This window comes from Cyanistes caeruleus, chromosome 17 (assembly GCF_971803275.1).
Source record: "Cyanistes caeruleus chromosome 17, bCyaCae1.hap1.1, whole genome shotgun sequence".
Taxonomy (NCBI): domain Eukaryota; kingdom Metazoa; phylum Chordata; class Aves; order Passeriformes; family Paridae; genus Cyanistes; species Cyanistes caeruleus.
This window is the reverse complement of record NC_141717.1, coordinates 8,967,273-8,990,015: the sequence shown is the minus strand read 5'-3', so window position 1 is coordinate 8,990,015 and position 22,743 is coordinate 8,967,273. Positions and strand designations below refer to the sequence as shown.

The following is a 22,743-nucleotide window of genomic DNA, read 5'->3' as shown; positions in this document are numbered from 1 at the left end:
ATCAGTGCTGAGAATGCCATCATTAAAACACAGACATTTTATCCCAGTGAATGTTGTCTTCTTAAATTATCACAACATTTTGCTTCTTTCTTTGGGTTCTTCCTGCATATGCTCCTAAAAATAAGTAGAAACATCATCATATTACTATTAATAGTAATGGTTTTTGAAACAGGATTATCCAACAAAAATAGCTGAAAAAAATGAGGACAATTTTTTTTAAAGCAATATTATGCATTCAGTGATTACTTTCAAAATGACAGTTTTCATAATGCCACATCCCAAAAGCCTTATGAAAACTACCTGTAGGTTTAAAAGTAATGGCATTTCATGGTATTGTTTTACTCAATAACTGTTCTATCTTCTTTTCTGCTATTCTAAAATAACTACAACCACAATTCAAAAATTTTTAAAAGAACTATCACAAAATCAAAATAGATTAAATGGCTGTTAAAATTTCCATGTATTACTTTTAAACAAATTATCAATTAAAAAATATTTTACAAGTTGAATACTTAAGACAACTCTTTCCTTTTGTCAGATTAATTAAAACAAGAGACAGCTGTTTGACCAGAATTAGAAGTGCAGGATGAAAATCATCAGGCAGAGTATAAAAGGAAGAATGCTTAAGTAAAGAAATAATAAAGAAAGAAACAAATAAGTCTTTCCAGAGGGAACAAGTATATACATACATACATTTAAAAATCCACATTATACTATGCATAGCACAAGTATCTTCCAGTAATGAGGGTTCAGCACTGCAGGCTGCTAAGAAGCAGCACAACTCAGCATTCTTTAGGTTCAAGCAGTTATCAAGAAAGTGCAGCAGTGTGAGCAAACATTTACACAAAGCAGTGAAAATCATACCACCAGGTGCAGAGCAGTGGGAATGGAAGACAGCCATGGAAAAGAAATGACTACCAGGCAATAAATGAATGTGACAAAGGAAGTTCCAGTCCTTTTTGGGGTCTTCAGTTACTCTTGGTCAGAGCTGCAGTGGTTACTTAGAGGAGTCTGGTGGCTACAATTAGCACAGGCCAAAGCAGCTTTGGGAATGCCCAGAGCCCTCATATTCCAACAGGCTCCCACTAACAAAAGGCATTCCCACTGGCCCAGCCCTCCCCAGATCACCTGGGATCTTGCAGAACAGACAACCAGGCTGACAGACATGGTGCTCTTAGTGATTAACACTACCCCTTAACTCACCCCAAGGGCCCTCCAAGTTATATAAAAAATCTCACACAAGTAATAGCACATTACAGTAATGAGTGTGCAAAAATTCCATAGCAATCTAGACTAAGGAATTGCAGAAGGCAAATTCAAACAAAAACAGTGACACTTCTGAAAACAATTAATCACCCATCCTTTTCCAGTGGCAAGGGGCAATCACATGAGGCCTCTCTCCTGGGACAAAGGACAGACCTGCTACTCACACACACACCAGGTCTGAGGCTTCCTGAAGTGCTGGCCTGAAAGCCAACAAACTCCACAGCCCCCACAATCTCACCTGGGCAAGCTGTGCCCTTGGCTCAGCCAAGTGCTGCCACCCCCCCAGCTATTCTATGTGCCTTCTGCCCCTTATTTCCTTTCCACAGGAAAGGAAACTGGGCAGAGGAGATGAAGAGGTATTGTAGGAGCAACCTCATCTCAACCACCTTCTGTCTAACACAATCAGCCCCCATTAAATGCCCTGCCTGGCCCCGCTTGCAGGCTATTGATGGAATATCTTGGTCTGATTTAAACTAATTAAACTTTAAAAAAATACTGATTTAGGAATCTGTACTTTTCTCTTAAGGACAGAACGTTGGATTGAGGGAGTGATAACCAACAAAAACTAAGTTTAGGATTGCCACTGGATTCCTAAACACAATGTCTTCTTGCGAGAAAAAGGTAACTATCAGTCTGAGTGGTATTAAAGCTATAAAGCACTTTGCAGATAGAATTTAAAACAACAGTCAGGAGAACAAAATTTTAAGAAGTTGGATAAGTATGTTATAATTCTCTTCTGAGGGTTTGTCTCATATCAAAGTTGAATGTATTTATAATAGCTGTATCTTACTAGCCCTCCTTTTTTTGTCCCTCTAATAAGCACAATTTAATTGGTAGTCAGGAATGAACGAAGACAAGAAATTAAATCAACACCCTGTTTAACATAGTGCCAGACTTTTCACTATCCACATTTCATCTATATATAAAGGAAACTGTATTAAATTAAGTTCACTCATTATTGCAAAATTATGCAGATTGTTTCTTTCATGCCCATGTAATAATTTCAGAATGCATTTCTATTAATTTAGTACAAGAAGTCTAACCTATTCCTGAAGGAGCATGCAGTAGTGTTGGTATTGCACCACAGGAACATGTGTGATGTCCAAGCTCTACATGAAGTCACACTGAACAACCAGAACTAACCAGCATACAGCTGGTTAGCAACATCTGCCTGAAGTTTTGAGAAGGCCACTGCAGATGGCATTCAATGACTTTCCAGATATTTGACAAATAGCAACAAGGCAAAGAGAAATTTGGAGATATATCCCAAAGGATTTTTTTTCATTGCCAAGCATGACCTGTCACAAGTTTGGCAATTATGACTAAGATGAACCCAGAACTTCCTTAGCAGAGCAGCACACTGCCAACACAGAAGAGTGTTGAATACTTAATTGGATGTCTGGTGCCAGACACAATGTAAACACCACTGCTGTTCGTTACCAGCTTGGTGTGAATTACATGAATTTGAGGATGGTATCCAAACCTCGAATGACTCACAGACCTGACTTTGACACCACCCAAACACTACTACTACTCTTTTACAACCTCTGTAATACTGTAACTGTCACAGGTTTTCATTGTTTTGTTGTCTCTTTTCTGTCTCCTGAGAGTAAAGTGTAATCCAGATCTTAAATAGTTTTAAAACCTATCAATCACTTTACCTTTTGATAAATCTAGGTTTGGTACTTAAGAAATTTAAAACCTAATTAAAAAACTAAGAACTGTGTAAGATCATTCATAGTAATTTATTAGAGGTTCAGCAATATTATCAAACCTTTTATATAAAAGGTAACCAAAGGTAGCACAGAAATACTCCACTTTTAAACTTGGGTCATAAAGACTCAAACATGCTGTGAGATGCTACAGGAATATATATATAGAATATATATATATATATTATATATATATAATTTTATGACTGTATGATAAGTGAACACCCGCTGAGAGTCTGAAACTGTCCTTCCTGTCCTTTCAATACACTCCATGCTGAAGATGTGTGTATAGAACTAAAAATCAAACTACATGAAGATTCTAATCCAACTGTATTTTGACTACAATCAATTTTTCAACAGTTCCAGTGAATATATCTGGCAATCTTTTTTATGACAGGGCATCTGGTGAGTGAAAGCAAATGAGCTGTGCAGCACATTCTATATATTATGTTTATAGAATTTGAAAGTGAATGGTTCAGTTACCAGCGCAGGTTTGTCTAAAGAGATAGGATAGACTTAAGGCATAGCAAAGCAGGTACACAAGGAAAGGAAAACAATATATTGCCAATTAATTTTTTCTAGATACTAGTAACTTATTTACTATAAGATCCGAGCACCAATTTTCTACACACCTGAAACAGACTTGTTAGACACTCTGCTCCCTGAGGCCTTCCTTCTATTTTGCCCAACCCCATTCTCTGGGGCCTTAGGGGTTCTAATTAAATATAAAAGAGTTAATAAGTCACTTGCAGCAAAGTTGAAAGGCTGTATACAAAAATATAGACACTATCAAAATGTGTTTGGCATGAAAACATTTTTACGATGTCCCACAGAGCCTCATCCTGAGCACCTGTACATTTCCTACTGATATTATGGCTTACATAGATACATTCAGTAGGAGAACATCTCCCCATGAATAGATTGAAAACCTCTATTCAAGGAACTGATTTTGTTTCTGTACCATGGCATTACAGTCTACATATAAAAATATACATATTTCATTAAGTGGAAGCAAAGCTTCATGGAATGAATGTTACAAATAGAAATGTTGGAACAGTGTAAATGAAGACAATACACAAGAGGATGACAACAATGAATATTTTCCTGCAGTATAAGGTAAAACAAAGCTTCATCACTCTCTCAAAATACTGAGAGAAGTAATTATTTTTACTCTGAACAACAGTTATGTGTAAACATTATTCATCAATCACTGTTCTTGCACTTTGCATTTTGTTTCATCTTTAGACTAGAAACATGCTGTGCTCTTACCCTTGTCTGCAAAGCAGTCTATGAACTGGGGCATTCTGTCCTTGGTTTGGTTGAAGTATGCTGTTAAAACAAATCTTTATTAGTGCTTTTTCCCCTTAAAAATGAAAGTATCAAGAAATACCAAATTACGCATCATGTTTCACCTAACAAATTTCAGAAAGGTTAACATGTTTTGTAATGCAAATTACATGTAGGTAAAGTGTCTGGAATTAAAATTCCAGAATAGGATTACTACTTCCACTATTTAAAACAAAGAAACAAAAAAAGCACACAAACAGATGTCCCACAATAGTGCCCTGGGTTCCCAGTCATTGATGAGAACACATGGTAAAAAAGGCTGAATTGCTTACAGTAGTCCTTGAAGGCTGAACTGTATGAGTAGACAGCACATCTTCAAGGCTTTTGGGTAAACATGGGATAAAAAATGTTTTTAAGGGATGCCAGGTATCTGATTTTTAATATGAGATACATGTGCAGACAGGCCTCATAAGAGAGCAGCTGTTGTTTGCATGAACAACATGTACTGAACACTGTAACTTCTGTGACCTGAGCAATCACACAGTCAAGGAACAAAACTTTCCTCACAACAGAAAGCCACTTCTTTTCTGACAGCTTCCTATAGATAAGCATTATCAATAATTCCAATGCAAAGCAAAGGGTATTAGGAAAAGTAGTGGTGCCAAACTGAAGCTTAATAGTGCATCTCAGAGAAAACCTTAAATCTGAGCACCAAGACTTAAAGTCATAAATACATAACCTCTGAAGATAAAATTTCAGAACTGACTCTGAAGAAAACATATGTTTCCTAACATATAATGAGCTAATAAATCCTTTTCTTGAGCCATGGTAAATCAGATTTCATTAGTTTTCATGATAATAGTAACAGGAATTGAGATGATCAATGGCAAACCAACAGTACAGATCACAGAATCCATCACTGTAAGACAGTTACTTGTACTAAAATGCTGTTAAGAAACTATCACCCACCGATTTTCAGGAGCTTTGTGTTTGATGATTACTTTTTTACTTGGTATTCCCATTTCAGAAGCCCTAGAGAAACAAAATTATTGAAACATATTTCAATTAGCAAATCATCATCCAGGTCTTGAACAGAAACACTCAGAGAAAGCCTACAAGAGGAACTACACCTACATGTAATACTGCCACAGCAATCCTACAGATCATCACTTCTTTATTCGGAAGCAAGTGTAACAACTGTCCACAGTGTTGCAAGTTAATGCCTGCTACTATTCCCCAGAAAAACTTTGCCAGAGATACTCTATCAAGTGTCTCTTGCTGAGCACTTCAGATAGATAAAATCACTTGGCGCACTTCTTACATTTTGCAAAATCAAACATAAACTAAGCACCCATTACAGTGTAAATGCATAACTTAGAACCAACATTTTTCCTCCTTACAAACAAAGAGTCTCTTAGAAGTGAGAGCAAAATACAGTTAGCAAGACACCACACATCTGGAAAGCTTTATACTCATTCATCCTGGCAGAGATGTCAGTTTGAAAAGAAATCTATTCCATAAACTTCTCCTGACTATTTCCTATGTCCCCTACTCCTTCTCTTGAACCCCCTTACATCAACCCTCCTGACCCAAGGGAGAGCTACACATACTTCATGAACTTTTTCCTGTCCAGAGATTTCTGTGTAGCTGTTGAAAGTGGCACTCGTTCTCTTGGGCTCTTTACTTTATCCTAAAAAAAAAGAGAATACAGAAGAAAGTTATCTACAAAAGAATAATTAAAAATTTAGATTTAAGAAACATTGTACAGGGTGAGGAAGAATCCCTTAAATGTGAAATGACTCAGTACTTAAAGTCCTGAAACAGTTTACATTCCCTGGAATATAACACACCATTTGCCTGAGCATCTTCTCTTTACGAACTTCACGATCGTGACGCAGAATATTCATTCTCTCCGATGCCTCCATTGTGAAAAAGATGTCATGGATGTCATACAGAGCAGCTCGTAGCTGGAAAGAATCATTAAAATGTTAATAAAATATTCAAGTTTACATGCCTGTGGTTTTGAACATCAAGCATTTTTTGCTTTCAATCTAAACAAAAACTTCATTTTGAAAACAAATTTTTAAAATCAAGTAATTTTGTGTCAAGCAAAAAAAACTGGAATCTTCTCTTCTTTAAACATTTTACTCTAAACAAAGCCACTCTCAAGGTTTTACGTATTTAAGTTACAAAAGCTAGGAAAGGAAAAAAAGAAGGATTAAATTGTGTCACCTGAGCCATTACTCTTTCATGAAGGGATGCATCTTGTGCTGACACATTTCCTCTTTTCAATGGGGCTTCAGACTGAAAAGTTTTTATGAACTCCAGAGTATCCTGGGAAAGATGGGAAAATAAGAGTAAGCACCAGGCATAACCCTGCATAACAAAGCAATCACTACAAACAGTACACACAGCAGATTCTTTGTTTGACTTGGACCTTATGACAATAAGCAGTGCAACAGTCAAACATGTTCATGTGCAGCCCCAAAATCTGAGAGCAGAAAATGCAGGATTTCATCTGTCAATGGAAGGCAGGAACAAAAACAAACAGGAGAAGCTGCCTATTACAAAAAAGCTGATCTTACTTTTACAGTTTGCTTAAGATGCTTCAATTTTTCTGTCTGCAGGAGCCTACGGGTGAGAAATCCCTTTGCCACTGCAGTGATCTTGTCAAACTTCATTTGTATCTCTGGACTGAAAACCTTAAAAAAAATAATTTCAAGACTTTTTATAAAAAAAGCAAGAACTATGAATTATTTATCAAATAACATCCATCAAGTGACAAGTTTTCAAGTAAGAAATAAGCTGTTGATAAAGCTTTGACTGGGTTCAAAGTACCCACCATAATTTGACAGAAACAATATATTGCTGTATGATTATTTTGCATATATGAGTAAGAAAAATAACCTACACAGTTCTCTTATGTAATCAAAGTTGACACAGAAACAGATATTAAAATTTTCTGCTACCAGTGCCTTACAAAAACATCAGGACCTTTTAAGATAAAAAGAAATCTTCTTTTTCCCCTTACCTGAGTCCACCTAGTTTTGATCCTATTACTTGGCCTGCATACTGAGGTTTTTATAACTCCACTACCTGATGGTCCCCAGAGATAGAATGAAGTTTCACTTGTTGAAGAATAGGTGCTGGGTGTTGTATGAGCAAAACCTGCACAGAAAGCAGAACACACAGTTCAACACACACTTCTGCTCATGAAGTAAATGCCTGTGTCTGTGGATACACTCCACTTGGGGGTCACAGCTTTGTCTACAAGGTCAATCAAAGGCAAGAAGCAAGCTGACTATTTCTAATTGATTTTCATGCAAAATTTGCTAAACAGAAGACAGAACAAAACATTTAATAATGTTCAGGAAGTGGTGAGAGGTGTTCCATCAGCTATAGCTGAACTGCCTTGCAGTTAGGAACCCTTGGCAGAGCCTCTCCAAACTTTCCACACAAATGTGACCACCTGGCCCAGTGCTATGCAGCTACATGGCACGAGGATAATCCTTCTCAGACATGATGCAAATCCACATCCTCATCCTTGATCAAAGGAGGTTATTCTTAGCTTGTTTTCCTTGGATGTGCCCTAAAACAGTTACATAACAAATGCAGTACACAGAACTGTTCAAGGATGGCTGAACCTGTGCTAAATGCCAGCGACACAAAGATGCAAACTTTGTTTCACAAATGCTGTCCCCAGCTTAGGGCAGCAGCCCTCTGTGTACCCTGAGCAGCCCTAGGGCAGGAACGCTGCACTTATTCACACAGTGGGGATGGTCCAGTCAAACACTGTAGAACAAATTATATCACAACACTTAATCTATATTCTTCCCTCCCAGTTTTACCAATGCTGGTGGAGTTTGTGTTATGGACTGTCTCCAGCTGAGACTGCACACTTTCCAGCAAGCCACTTTCACTTTTTTTCCTCCACTCCAACTCCATCCTACTGTTAATATTCACTTTGGAAATTTCTATTTCCGTTGTAGTAACCTTCTTTCCTTTCAACTTTCTCTCCTGCTCTTCCAGTTCCTACAAAAGGAAGATTCAACCATGAGACTATTTTTCTAACTCTGCAAAGCAGCAGAATATACATTTAAACCCAACTGCTTCCTGACAAACTTCCATACAATGCAAAATCTTTGCTTAGAATTTTTCCTGTCGACCTTACCTTCTGTAATTTCTCCTGTTCTCTCTCTTGTTCAGCTATCAGAATCGACAGTTGCTGTGCATGCTGTTCTTCAAGTCTCTTTCTCATTTCTTCAAAGGCCAGCATTTTATTTTTTAAAATATCTTCTGAGAAAATACATAACAAAGAAGCAAATATTAAATTCCTTCTTTATGATCTTTGCCAGAGACATCCATCCTTTATTGGAGGTAATTTGCATCATCAGTAAAAAGTAAAAAACATGTCTTTGATATCCAGTTTCCTTGGTATCAAGTTCCCATTATGTATTGCACAGAACCCCATCATTTACTAGTCCTTCAAAATATTTGCACGTTCATATTTGTGAACTGAACTTGTGAATGGAACAGCTAACACCAAAAGCCTGAATTAAAGTAGGGACATGGAAAACACAGCTCTAAGAATTGTTACACTTGCTGGAGTGAATTAACATTATTTGTGTCACTTCAGCCTCATTTAGTAGAGACACATGCAGAAGAAACACAGTCTTGAATTTGAAGAAAATACCTATATGGTTTACTTTTCATTTACATGGGCTATCCTTTCTTTTAGTAGTCTTATTTATAAAGACCACATGGCATAAAAAAACTTTCTTAGTAAAACTAAATTCCGACTTCTAGATTGAAATGGGAAATCAGTATTTGTGAATTCCAATTAAATTAGAGAAATACAGCTTCTTAAAAGAAACACCAATGACTAATGATCACTGGGTTTTTTTCTAAAAGATTTATAAACTGAGATTTATAAATCTCAAAAAAATTTATAAGTCTCAAGGACAGGAAATCTTTTACCTTTTGCCATATTTTCAAGGACTGCATTCTTGGTAATGTAAACTGATCCCACAGGATATTTCTGTTCTTGCAGCCACTGCTTCTCTTGTTCTTCCATTCCAACTCCTAGAACACAGGAACTGCTTTCTTTTTGGCAGTTGTCGGTGTCCAAATCAAGTCTACGTTTTACCTTTTCAAAATTTTCTGGGAACTGCTCATTTGCTGGAGAAACATTTGGAGTATTATCCATCTGCTCTCGCACATTCTTGCTCTGCATTAGTAGTGGAGATGGATTTTCCACATCGTAAGATTTATTGAGTTCCATTGGAGAATTACATTTCGTGTTTTCTGGCAAAGTAGATGGCTTCATTTCATTCACAGCCAGGATCTTGTGTGCCACTGCAGACTGACTGCTGCCAAAGGGCTCATTCACTTTTGGAGGTGCCATACTAGTACTGCTCTCTACTTTAAAGGGCCCTCTGTTGTCCATCACCACCTGTCCTTCCACCGTAGCCGACACTGTTCCTCTGCTTTCAAAGAACCCGAAGGAATGGCGATTTGGTTTGCCAGCCCCCAACCCATCACAAAGGCCTGAAGAACTCCTGCTGACAGCAGGAATTCTGCCAGGGCAAACCGTGGTGAAGTCCACCATAAACTTTGGCACCGATTCAGATACATTGTTTTTATCAGCAATATCTTGCATGATTAAATCCATTGCTCTACCCTTGCCTTTAGGACTTAACTCATAAGCATTCACAGGGTTGTTTATAATGATGTGTCCCATGGATAAAGGTCTGGGGCGCCGTCGGTGCATTTTAGGGCTCATGCTTGGCTCTGGGCTTGGCAATTTGGCATAAGAGCCTGTGAGGCTCCTCACAATGCTACTGTCACGCTCAAACACAGAATTCTTTTTCAATTCTTTCTCCTCATCTGAATCTGAATCCACCAAAGGAGGTGTTCCAACTCTCATAGGTATGTCAACTTTAGAAAAACTGGATAAAGTGGACATATTTGTGTTATTTGTATGAGTAGAGGCACCTTGGAGAAGGGTATTTGATTTATTAAGACTGGGTTTATCAAGTGCCTGAGCACTTGTGCAACTTCTTCCTGTAAACTTTGCCCTATCTTTCACAGACTCGGTTGTTTTAACACCATCATTTTCTTTATCCGAATGACTTTCACTCGTACTCCTCTTTGAATTGCTTTTTGAGGTACGCTTGCTTTGCTCTTTCTCTATGTACTCCCTAGACTTCTTTATCAGATTCTGAAGACTCATTACACATGGATCTTGGACATCCTCATCTGATGGGGACCCCACTCGTCCCTCCTGCTTCTGCAGAGTATGAGATGGGAGCTTGTTACACACCTTGTCAGAAGATGCAGCCTTCGGATACGGCACGGCTTCCGAGAAGTGACCCTTACTTGGCTTTGAAGAAACGTTTTCTTCTGCTGCTTTAACTACTTCTGTCACATTTGATGTCGTTTGCCCTGCAGTATCTGATGGTCTAAGTTCTGGTGTCTTTTCCAGGTTCATGGAACCATGCTTTTCAGGAGAACATGCTGAATTGCTATCTGATAGAGCTGTTAAGTCAGTCAAAGCCTTTGAATCCAAATCAGGGCAAGAACTCTCAGCCTCCGATGTGTTCACATCAGTCATGCTGGGTCCTTTCTTCATCTGCAAATTAAAATTTTAAAAAATGACAGATTTTCGATGAAATCTCAGAATCTCAGATTATTGCAAACTTCACTAGAACTTAAAAAAAAGTTTAAAAACCAAATTTATTTAAGTGAGAATTACATGTTACTTCCAGCCAACATTTGTTTAAAAAGATTTTCACACTACAATTATCCTACGTGCTGTGTCTCAGTTATTAAAAGAACACATTTGGAAAAAAAAACTTACATTATTTTTGTATTGAACACACTTTCCTGGTCTGCTGGTCAAACCCCAAGCCAGCTGACTGTTTCCACATGCACTCAGTAAACAATGCAAACTACAAAGTGTTGTTTGGCCCCTTGGTAACTCAACAAACTCAGTATTAACTGTTTAAGCAACAGTTTAATCTAAAGGCTGTATTACAACTGTCCCAGAGACATACAAAAACTCCTTGATTAGATGTTTTTAGTAGTCTTTTAAATTAAAAACTCTATTAAATTCATCATTGAAGCAGCAAAGAAAAAAAATAGTTGCAGTAAAATTTTAAAGCACACAACAGAATTTCAAGTTGTCATGAAGGTAATTTTAATTCTGGAATCATAAAAATTAATATAGATTATTTTATGATTAAGCTAGAAGCTTGCAAATAAAGCAGCTCTAACACAGGGAGTTGTTCACTTTTAACAATCTAGTTGTTTCCAACACTCTTACAAAAGAAGCAGTGAGCTCTGTCTTCTGCATATAGCAAGAGAAGCTGTGAAAAGCAAGTCCTGTGCACTACAATGAGTAACAAGATACAATAACTATCAGTAAATAATCAATTATCAGAACACAGCATGAAATACTAGCAAATCCTGGTTCTGAAGAGTTAGCTGCTATTCATTTCATGTTTATATTGGGGAATACTTAACACTTTCTCAACAACACTTTCTCAATATGACTATAAGCAGTGATTTTCTGTAAATCTATGAGACAGCTTTGGACAAAAAAACTACCTGGACATTTTCTACAATCTCCTGAACACGATTCAATAAAGTTTTTCTCCGGGACTCCCGTTTCCTGGTCTCTAGGTCCAGTGCTTTCTCCTTATACTGCTGTATCTCCTTTTTCTTTTCAAGGCTAAGCTGCAAAACAGAGTGTGAGAAAGATGTTTTATATCACTAAATGTAAATTTCAATGAAGAATTAGAGAAATAAATTCAAAAGAAAATCAACAGAACAAAACCATTAGAAGAACAGAAATCACCTGAGATTTTGTGCACATTTTAAATACCAGCTTCTTCGCAACCAATTTAAGGGAAGGTGTACAAAATGCCTTCTTGGCACCCACGCAAATGAACATCAATTTAAAAAATCATTTATTAACTTTTCCATGAGAATTACACACTGCAGTATCAAACTGACACAGGACTCAGACATTTTTTCTAGAAAACCTTACAATATCTATGCATTTATAAATAAAGAATATGACAATATATCCACAATTTATGTCTGTATAGTGATTTTTGGATATGGTTAGAGATTCTCTCCCATTTCTTCCCATCACTTAAACAAGGAAGTCAGCTGCAGTATTGCAGGAACTACCAACAATCTTCAGCTTAGGTCTGTTTGCATTAGCACATAATGACTTAACATAATTGATGAGCCTGTGGAATACATTAGAGAAAGATGCAAATGCATGCAAAAAAATTTCCATAAAAGCTTTTTAACTATCTCAGTATTTCTCATTCTCATTTTTTTTAGACCATTAAACTAATTCACATGTTCAATATTTGAAATGTCAATATAATTTTACAAGAAGCCCAGCAGTAACATTATTGAAAACCATCAACATTTGTGCTCCCCTTAGGAAGATAACTTCTGAAAAATTAAATTAAATGTAGTCAGTGTGAGGGGGAGAAACCCTTACTTTGTAAGATTAAGGCTAGGAATGCTTAGAATACACTAAGCAGCAGGTCAGATGCTGCTGACACAGACACCTTCAGTAGAATCATAACCATTACATGTGCACGTTAACGCCAGTGCCAATAACACAGCACAGCAGGGAAGAAAAGGAGTAAAAAAGGCCTTACCAGAGGGGAAAGCACAGGGATGCCATAGAATTGAATGAAGGAGATATTTTTGTTCTGAGCAGTCAAAGAGGTTTCTCCTTTTATTGCCTCTTCTTGGATTCTGGAAAGATGCTTCCTACAGAATATTTCATAGTCCTCCATCTTCATATTACCTAAGCTGCAAAGAATAATAACATTACTCTTCCATGTACTTCCAAGATCTTGACAGGAAAACAACATCACCATTAATTGTGTCACTGTATTTTGGGAAGCAAATTCTACATTGGAAAACTGAATTAACTTTCTCTTCTTCCTATCATTAACAAAGCCTGCAAAACTCTTCTTTATTTTCCCCATTAAAGGAGAATAGGCATATATGAGCGAAAATGATGATCAGAAGTACACGGAGAAGAAAGCAACCATTGAGATAATCAGGATTTACAAAACTACACCTGCTATAGATAATTTCCATCAAAGACTAAATCTTTGAGATCTTCCACAACGAGACAGATCTGATCAACTGTTAAAAAAAAAAAAACAACAAAAGACAGCCCAAACAAAATTGCAGCCCTAGTGGATTAAAAAAAACCAAAAAGCCTTTACATGTTTAGGGGGCTGAGAGGAATTTGTGTCTCACTCCCATGAGCCTCTGTCTCGATACATCCCTGCATGAACAGACGCCAACACTTACACCACAAAAAAAAATAAATTGCAGCCTTGTCTCCTTACAAGCGCCCAAATATCGGAAATATCTGTCACTGCCGGCCGGCACCGGAGCGATCCCTGCACAGCCTGGCAAGGCCTGACAACGCTTTGTTCCCTCGCACGCCGCTTCGGCCGATTCCTGCCCGCCCGCTCCGGGGCACCGTGCCCGCCCCAGGCCGGGGCCGATGCATCGCCTCCCCCTGGGCTCCGGCGCTCTCCCCACGGGCCCCAGCGCTCGGCACGGCCCCGGGCGCCGCCCAACCGCTCGGTACCTGCGCGGGGCTCGGCGCTGCCCCAACGCTCCCCGGCAACCGCCGCCACAACGGCCGGGCCGCCGCACTACGGGCCCCAGCGCGCCCCGCGCGGCCCCGCCCCGCCCCGCGCGGCCCCGCCCCGCCCCGCGCGGCCCCGCCCCGCCCCCCGGAGCTGCGGACAGACGCATGCAGTGGCCCGGCACCGTCCCTGCACACAACCGCGGGACAGCTCTGCCGTGCCTGGCGAGCGCCCAGCAAACGCAGCCCCAGCTCAGCGAGATGAGAGGGGATGGAGCGCCACCCCAGTGCTCCGATTTCCAGCAATTTCTATCCGTAGTTCTCCCAGACAAGTTCCCCTGTTAGCAGATATCACACAAGGCCATGCAGTCCTTGTGTAGTCAGGACCACAAGTGTGCCGCCGCTGGTATTGGTTTCAGCGAGCACGCTGTGATAAGATAAGCATGCGCACCTGTTCCCTTGCTCTGTGAAAACAGCATCCATGAGGGCATCAGCAGACACCTTATCCCTGCCGCCCGGGCGGCAGCCAGCTGCCGGTCCAGCCAGTCCGGGAGCAGGTAACACTCACCTGTCAGGCAGGTCAGGTGGAAGGAAAATCCACACTTGTTTGCCAGCACTTGGCCCAGGCATAATTAATTTAAATATATGGGAGCATCTAATTCCCAGTGGTTAGGGCTGTTAAAGCTGTCATTCTTGTTTAAAAGAAACAACTTTGTCATCTGTTACCTCTTCAGCAATCGTTGAGGTTTTGGGGTTTTTTTTTAATCTTTATCTTTGATCTTAACAAATGCTGTTGTTCATAAAAAGACTTTTAAAATATGTTAGACATCTAATTAGACAGTCTATTATTTGTTGTGCTCCTCCATATATATCTCTGATTTTTCTTCAGCTACACCTGACAGAAACACAAAACCACTGACAGTGTATGTGAGATGCTCAGAACCAGCTGGGACACTATGTGACAAGTGGTCACCTCAGCAATTTGAAAAAAACAAAAACAAAAAAACAAGAAAACACACAAAAACCCCCACTCCAACAGTTCAGAAGATCACCTCATGCCTGTCTACCTCTCGTTGGTCAGAGCATCTCACTGGAAAGTCAGCTGGTCCCATCCTTCCCACAGACACCAAAAAGAGGGTAAAAACCCCCACTTACGTTAACACAAACTGCTAGCTCCTCTGCTTTGATATTCCACTTCTAGACTAAACAAGCCCAGTTTCTCCAGCCTTCACTTAACCGGTTGTTTTGGTGTCTCGCTGCTCATCCCCCTGGATCCCCGCGGATGTTGATGCGGGTGTCAGGTGCCCGGAGCCGCCTGTGGCCGGCCAGGAGGCACGGCCTGCTCCTCCCACGGCTCCCGGGCACGCACAACCGCGGTCAGCTACATAAAACATACAATATATAACGTTTATATAACAAACCCAGCAACTAGTTGGAAAATAATCACTATGGATGTTACGTTTGTAATTAGCTAGCTGGCACAGGCAGCTGCAGAAAGCCCTCGACACTCTCCATACACACGGGTGTTCTGCCACTCCCTGGACAGCGCCAGCTTTCCTTCCATTAGCACCATTTACTTTTATCCGCACCATGTTCTATCAGACCCCGTTTCGCTCAGTGGCCCGTGTTTTAGCAGGAACAGCCCGTGTTTCCCTCGGTGCCCCATATTTTAACAGGAACGGCCCGTGTTTCCCTCGGTGCCCCATATTTTAACAGGAACGGCCCGTGTTTCCCTCGGTGCCCCATATTTTAACAGGAACGGCCCGTGTTTCCCTCGGTGCCCCATATTTTAACAGGAACGGCCCGTGTTTCCCTCGGTGCCCCATATTTTAACAGGAACAGCCCGTGTTTCCTGGGGTGCCTCTCCCAGCGTTACCTGAGGAGGTGCTCAGGGCCCGGGCCCGCCCTTACCGCGGCCGGCGGGCGCGGGACCGACGCTGCGGGCGCTGATTGGCTGCTGCGGTTACAGCCGAGTGCTGATTGGCTGGATGATGGCGCCGCCGTCACGCTTGGCCTGAGGAGAGGCGGCGGCCGCGGTTCCGGCCTGACAGCGACTGTGACCCCGGCCCCGGCCCCGGCCCCGGCCCCGGCCCCGGCCCCGCCATGCTGTGCCACGGGGAGAGCCTGCTGAGCTCCCTGACGGCGCTAATGGCGCTGGCGCTGGCGCTGAGCCGCAGCCCTGCCCTGGCCTGCCTGCTGCCGGCCGGGCTCTACCTGGCGCTGCACCTCTTGGCCCTGGAGCCCGCGGCGCCCCAGAGCGCGCAGCGCGTCCTGCGGCCCCGCGGCGCCGCCGCCCGCATCGCGCACCGCGGCGGAGCGCACGACGCGCCCGAGAACACGCTGGCGGCCATCCGACAGGTCAGCACGGGCCCGGGGCTGGCGGGACACAGCCTCAGCCTGGGGGGGCTGCTGGGTTGTGTCTGATAATCCGCCCTTCCAGCACCAAGCCTTTCTCACCGTATCTCCGGCTGTTCTTCCGGTAGCTGCTGGAAGCTGTGTGGGTGGTTGATCCTTCATCCCAAAGGGAACTTCTGATCAGATCTGTATCTTGTGGGAGCTGTTATAGCCTTGGTGCTGATGAATATTTCAGCGCTAATGAAATACTGTATTTTGTTGATGTAACAACAGCACACGGAGAGCGGACAGCAACTCACTAACAGGTTGTTTTTTTAAACCTTGAAGATCTGTGATGAGAATCCAGTTAGGGGAAAATCTGGTACCAGATCTTCACTGTGTGCCATGACTTACTGCTGCCAAATCTGCAAGGCATCAAGGCACAACAGGGTTCACAGTCCCAGTCTCTGGAATGTAGTGTTTCTGTGAGGTTGAGACATTGCTGCTCTTGAGGATCTCTGACCTTTGTGTGAGGCAGGACTCTTAGTCCTGATAAATTCTGAAGCTGCACAATCCTTATGTAGCAGATGCCTGTAGGTAACCTCTAGTCCATACCCGGGTTTTGTCTTTCTGGTGCATTGTCCTTTTTCCCAGGAGGGCATTTGTCCTTTAGAGCAATTGGTGTTGTTAGCACTTCACTCAAGTGTTTTTCTGAAGAGTTCTTGGGAAAGATCCAGGGCAGGAACAAGGTGTATGAAATATTCTAAGGCGGACTGGCTGCTTCTTGCTCTCTGATAAAGCCATTCCTCAGAGAGGAGCAGGGATTTGCCTGCATCTATCTACTGCTTGGTACACACGTGGTGAATGAAGAGTGTTGACTAAGTGTTAGAGTGTAGGTTATGTAAACTGTAGGCATTTGCTTCTCTTGTCTTTTAGAAAATAACATAACTTAAGGCCTCCAGGGTTATTACATCATAAGGAGAGAGCAGGATTCTTTTCTGCATTTTTATCCTGAAACAGTTCCAATCCCAAGACTCAGGCAGAATCATTATGGTTTCAGCTGTAAAATAGATGGTTCAGTTGATCTATGAATGCTCTAAAAATACTTGGATAAAACCTGCTGTGTTCTGCAGATGACGACTACTCAAAAGTATATTAATATTTTGTTACCTTTTACCAAAATACAAGCTAATTATAGCTGTACCTGTGTCAAATCCATAAAGCTGTCTCTTCTGTTCTGTATGTGATTTTTAAAACTTTTTTTAAGGCAGCTGAGAATGGAGCAACGGGTGTGGAGCTGGATCTTGAATTTAGTGCAGATGGTGTCCCCATTCTCATGCACGATGACACAGTCGAAAGGACAACTGATGGGGCTGGGAGACTGCGGGATCTGACTTTTGAGGAAATCAGGAAGCTTAATCCATCTGCAAAACACAGGCTACGGTAAATGAACTATTCTGAAATTACACTTTCAACAGAGGAAAAATGATTATTGATGAACAGAATTATTGATTTGATCTATCACTGATGATTATTTTTTTTAATTTAAAACTTAGTCCTATATGCTACTTCTAATTTGACTTCAGAGGCATTTGAGGCTCTATCTCCCTACCCAGCAGTACATTAGGAACAGTGAAACAGAGTCAAAATAAACTGGCTTTTGAGGACAAAATCCACTGGCACTAATGTGAAACAGGTCAATCTCTACATAAGCTTGTCCTAAATTGACTGCAGGACACTAAAGGTACTAGGATCTTCATGATCTGTCAGAATTGGCTAGAGGACTTACTTCTAAGATTAATTTTATTCAGATGTATTTCTTGACTGATTGTGTTTTGTATACATCAGGTTTATACTGTCAGAGAGGAGCTAGACAGATTTTGGGTGGCCTCACTGTGACTCTAATGGCTGATTAGGTCCTTTCTAGGGGTATGCAGGGGTAAATATTTTTATACATTAATGTGCTCCTGAGACACTGCATTAGGGAATTCCAGAGCGGCAGACGTGCTACCTGTGGTGTATGGCACAGGGAGTATCTTCCCTGTCTCACTGGAAAGGGTCATGCAGCAGGAATTCCCACAGGCAGTGACTGCTGAGCAGCTGCTGTTCACTGTCAGGAAGGAATGAACTGTCACCCCATCAGGAATGATTTATTGATGGGTGAAGCTGAATCTGCTGAATCCTCAGCTTGTCTTGCCTGTTCTGCCAGGACCTGCATTTCTGGCTCAGGGCTGGGGAGTGCAGTAAGAGCAGGAGGAAGGCAGCAGTTGGGACTGAAAGTTTGTTTTTGGGAGTTGGGGAAGGAGGTGAAGAGCTGGGGTTGGTGTTTTGGGGTGGGACACGGGGCCAGTGAGCACTGGATCCTACCTCCAGTATCAGTGTAGCAGTAAACTGTGTTTGAATCAGCCGTGTGTGCAGCCCCATGTGTGTGCACATGTATGTTGTCTGCATTCCAGTGAGTTCTCCGTTTCTACAGGAGCCAATTCCAAGATGAAAAGGTACCAACTCTGAGAGAAGCTGTTGTGGAGTCTATGCATCACAATCTTACAATCTACTTTGATGTCAAAGGCCATGCAAATCAGGTACTGCTCACTGCAGCACAACACCTCCCCTCACCCTTCTTTGGGTTTCTGACCTGCTGTTGTGCTGGTCTCAAACTGGTCCATGAGGGAGCCCAGGTCTGCTGCTTGTGACACCCAAAGCTGTCCTGGGAAGCTGCAAGTTAAAATTGGCACAGGGCTTGTGTAAGTGCTGCACTCAGCTCACAGCACTGATGTGAAACAGAGCAAAGGGAATTCCCTGCTCTGCTGAGGGGAGTCAGAACCTCATCTTCAGTCTCCAACGAGGGATTTATAGTTTGTATTACTGAAGGCAAATGCAAGATCCATCACTAACATTTTATATAAATTAGAGTAATTTTTTCTTTAGCTTAGCAAAATACAGGAATAAATGATTTTCCTCTTGAACTAAAGCCTAGGTAGTACTAAAAAATTATATCCACAACATATTTAAGGGTATTTCAAACACTGGGAATCCCACTTATTTTTGTAAATAGAGTAATGAACAGAAATTCTTTTGCAAAAAAACAAAATGTCATTTCTGTCTTAATGCTGTAAACAAGATGCTGTTCTTTTCCCTTTCTATTTCAGTCTTGCAACACAGCAGGGAAGTGTTTTAAAGATTGTTCTAAAACAACTTTGCAGTGTAAATTAAATATGAGTGTATGTATAACATCTCTGTGTGTCTCTGATTGCAGGCAGTTGATGCCCTGAAACAACTCTACCAGGAATTTCCACAGTTGTATAACAGCAGCATAGTCTGTTCTTTCATGCCTGATGTTGTTTATAAGGTGATGCTTCCTAAAAGTTTATTTTTATTTTTTTTTAGTCACATCTGGGAATTTCACTATGGTATTAAACTCCCAGTTCCAGGTTACTTTTGGGCTGTTCAAATTCCTAAGGCTTTTAAAAACAAATGAAGCACAATGCATAATCTTTTTAGATCACTCTACTCATTAGATGCAAATAGGAATCTACAGCAATTCCCTCCCTTCTGAAAGCAGGGTAGACAGATGTGATTGCTCTTCTAGTTGGTGTCTGGCCAGATATCTGTGTGCAAGGTATCTGCTAAATAAACCTCTTATTCTAGATTACTCCTAAAACTCTTTCTGCCAAGTCTACTTACTTCCTTTTTTTACATTGTAAAGTTCCATTGTTTACATTGCATGACTGCTGTGTAATTTCTTTAACATAAGAGCTGGTGCTTATTCAGTATGATTTGGAAAAAAAAAACCAACCTATGAAATATCGTAAACATCTTTCTAAAAGAGTTACAAAAGGATCTGGAGGGGAAGGACAGAAGGATTCTGGTAGAGTTGTAAGTGCAAGCTAGGACTCATTCTCTCAAAAATTGTATTTAATGCAGCTGGGCTTTTGGATGAATTAGTCTTTTCTCTTTGGTCCTCCAGATGAGACAAGCTGACAGAAATGTTGTGACAGCACTGACACACAGGCCCTGGCAGCTGAGTCACCTGGGAGATGGGACACCCCGATTCAATTCCTTCTGGAAGCATTTCTTGTATATGGTGATGGATGTCATTCTGGACTGGAGCCTACACAGTTTCTTGTGGCGATTGTGTGGGGTTTCAGCTTTTCTCATACAGAAAAATTTTGTTTCTCAGTAAGTACTAAGGTTTGTTCATATATCAGGAGATATTCTCTTCTGTTAGTATATAGGGTGGAGTTATCACAGTATGTGCTCATCAAAATGTTCCATTTAGTGTTGGATAAGGTATCTGGGTAATTTCTTTACTTCACACTGTTCTATGATTTTAAACTTCTATCTTTGTTATCTGAATTTTTACCTCTGTTAGAGCCTACATTTAATCTCAAAGGGAAAAAGTTTTTCTTTTCAAAGTTGCTTTTACCTGTTTACAATAAGAAAACACAGAAAGATGATGTTGCAGAAGGTGACACACTTGTTCCTTGATGTGATGCTGATGCAAGACCAAAACTCATATGTAGCCTCACTGTCTGCCTTAACTCTGTGTAGTGTCAGGCTCCTCTCAGGGTGTTTCTGTTCCTTGCAGGGACTATGTGAGGCACTGGTCTTCCAGAGGAATTCGAGTGGTTGCCTGGACAGTGAACACATTTGCAGAGAAAAGCTACTACGAAAGTGTCCTTGACTGCAGCTACATCACTGACAGCTTGGTGGAGGACTGTGACCCTCACTACTGACCCAGCCCGACCACGCTGCCCTCCTGGGGCAGGTCTGCAGCCATGAGGGCATCCAGCAGTGCTGATGGACTGCAGAGGAGAGCTCTGGGAAGGGCAGAGCAGCAGCTGGCTTCTGCCTGTGGTCACATCTCGAATGCAGGAACCCTCTGGTGCACTGGCCAAAGCTGTGGCACAGCCACACAGTCTGAGGAAAGCACTGTAATGTGAAAGAATCAAATTGACAACCCAGTTGGGTCATACCTTGTCTGTGCAGGTTGCTTGATAAGTCTCTGGCTATTCCTTGGCCTTGTTTAAATTTTGGTTCTAAATTTATATTAACAATTTTGGTGTCAAAATTTCAAATCATAAATTGATGTTAGTAATTTTAACAGCATGTTCTACAAGTGTATGCTAATTTGAGGTTGATTTGTAGCACCTTAAAATGATTTACATTACTGAACTTAAATCAGAAACTGGAAATAAGGGTATAATGGTGCCAAAATAGATGAGTGTATTTCCCTGTCCTGCATGTAAAGATGGCTGTGCTGAATCCTGATGAGAAAGAAAAAGCCAATGTGTGATGTGAACATTATGAGAATTAACACGTGAAACTTGAGTAGCATCTTATCTTCCAGACCTTTTAAGAGAACCAAGGGAGGATAGGAAATTGTTTCTTCTAATGAAGTAACAACACAGCATATGAATGTATTTATTTTTAAGATAAAGCTGTCTATTGAGTGCTGATAAGCAGTAGAACAAATGGAGCTGAAATGTCTTTTTAGTTTGCCTTTGGTTGCATGATTGAAGGGCACTCAGAGGGGTATGGAAACTGTAACCCAGATTTAACTTGAACTCCAAAGAGTCTGCAGTTACAATAAACAAACCTGAGAATTCATGGGGAAGTGTTCTTTATCAGCTGTGCAGAAGGGCAGTGATATAAAATGTCAAAATTAGTGCTATTGTCCCAAATAGGGTAAATCCAAACTTGTGGAATATCACAGATTCATATGCTAGGACCTGCCAGGGGGGATGGATTTTTTATTTGTATCCTGAGCTCCATCCAAGCACAAGGAAGCCCAAAGGAGGTGCTTTTCCCTGTCAGGATGAGAAAAGCCTCTTCCGTTTGTTCACTCACCCCCCAGCACTGCAGAAGCACCAATCTCAGCCTCCTGGCGCACATCCTACAGAATGTGTAGGTTTATGGCCAGATGCTGTCCTGCCCCTTCCTCAGTCCTGTGGCCTCTGCTGTTACTGCTGAGCCCAGCAGGGGCTCCCCACTGAAGGGCAAATGACTCTTTGTGGCAAATGGCCCTTGCTCCAAAGGTCCAGCTGTGGTTGCTGCTTGAGTGCCTGGCACTGCTGAGTCACCATCCTCACTGCAAACACCAGGTCCACGTCCAATGCCCACAGCCAGACTCCACAGCTGTACGTGCAGGGAAACAATAAAATTGAATCTCTGCTCTTGCACTGTGTAGTTTGTCCTTTCTTACGTGCCTGTGGTGGCTGGGTTTGGGTTGTCTTTAGCCTAAATTATGGGCAAGAGGATGTGCCTCATTCCAGAGCAACGAGGGAGGAAAAAACCAGGTACTAGTAGAAGATGAGCCAAACAAAACAAAAAATTGTCATGGTGTTGGCAAAGTTGTGGCCTTGAATAAAAAGAAGTTGCATCAAATCTGACAGTCATACGTGATAAAAAAATAAATCTTACTTGTGCTAATTCCAATCAGTCCTTTATAGGAAAATATGTATAAACTTTCAGTTTACAAGTAATAGTTTTACACAGATGAGA

General features: G+C 41.3%; 2 protein-coding genes across 19 annotated transcripts; one reads left to right on the top strand and one right to left on the bottom strand.

Annotated features, from left to right (window-relative positions):
* Positions 1-22: 22 nt before the first annotated feature.
* CCP110 (centriolar coiled-coil protein 110) lies at positions 23-16,210 on the bottom strand. Of its 17 annotated transcripts, none has more exons than XM_086854657.1 (16): positions 15,782-16,168; positions 15,061-15,286; positions 12,950-13,106; positions 11,874-12,002; positions 9,243-10,896; positions 8,437-8,561; positions 8,114-8,297; positions 7,297-7,433; positions 6,851-6,967; positions 6,498-6,599; positions 6,116-6,232; positions 5,876-5,955; positions 5,235-5,297; positions 4,248-4,307; positions 3,611-3,693; positions 23-114 (listed from the first exon to the last, which is right to left on the bottom strand). In XM_086854657.1, exons 3-16 carry the CDS (start codon positions 13,094-13,096, stop codon positions 62-64), a joined length of 3,051 nt encoding a protein of 1,016 aa, XP_086710783.1. In that variant the 5' UTR covers positions 13,097-13,106; positions 15,061-15,286; positions 15,782-16,168; the 3' UTR covers positions 23-61. The 17 variants fall into 17 exon arrangements, with proteins under 17 accessions (XP_086710783.1, XP_086710786.1, XP_086710792.1 ...); XM_086854660.1 differs by having other exon boundaries at positions 8,437-8,558; XM_086854666.1 differs by lacking the exon at positions 3,611-3,693 and having other exon boundaries at positions 15,782-16,210.
* GDE1 (glycerophosphodiester phosphodiesterase 1) lies at positions 15,888-22,421 on the top strand. Of its 2 annotated transcripts, none has more exons than XM_023936686.2 (6): positions 15,888-16,263; positions 17,511-17,682; positions 18,716-18,821; positions 19,496-19,588; positions 20,207-20,418; positions 20,828-22,421. In XM_023936686.2, exons 2-6 carry the CDS (start codon positions 17,576-17,578, stop codon positions 20,973-20,975), a joined length of 666 nt encoding a protein of 221 aa, XP_023792454.1. In that variant the 5' UTR covers positions 15,888-16,263; positions 17,511-17,575; the 3' UTR covers positions 20,976-22,421. The 2 variants fall into 2 exon arrangements, with proteins under 2 accessions (XP_023792454.1, XP_023792455.2); XM_023936687.2 differs by having other exon boundaries at positions 15,902-16,263; positions 17,507-17,682.
* The last annotated feature ends 322 nt before the right edge of the window (positions 22,422-22,743 follow it).

Excerpts from the sequence above, each read along its gene's own strand:
- GDE1 (XM_023936687.2), top strand. The coding sequence starts at position 16,009 with ATGCTGTGCCACGGGGAGAGCCTGCTGAGCTCCCTGACGGCGCTAATG. Across the intron at positions 16,264-17,506 it reads CGCTGGCGGCCATCCGACAG|GCAGCTGAGAATGGAGCAAC; the intron begins GTCAGCACGGGC and ends ACTTTTTTTAAG. Across the intron at positions 18,822-19,495 it reads TCAAAGGCCATGCAAATCAG|GCAGTTGATGCCCTGAAACA; the intron begins GTACTGCTCACT and ends CTCTGATTGCAG.
- CCP110 (XM_086854655.1), bottom strand. The coding sequence starts at position 13,400 with ATGGAAATTATCTATAGCAG. Across the intron at positions 10,897-11,873 it reads AGATTGTAGAAAATGTCCAG|ATGAAGAAAGGACCCAGCAT; the intron begins GTAGTTTTTTTG and ends TTTAATTTGCAG. Across the intron at positions 8,562-9,242 it reads CCTTGAAAATATGGCAAAAG|AAGATATTTTAAAAAATAAA; the intron begins GTAAAAGATTTC and ends GTATTTTCTCAG.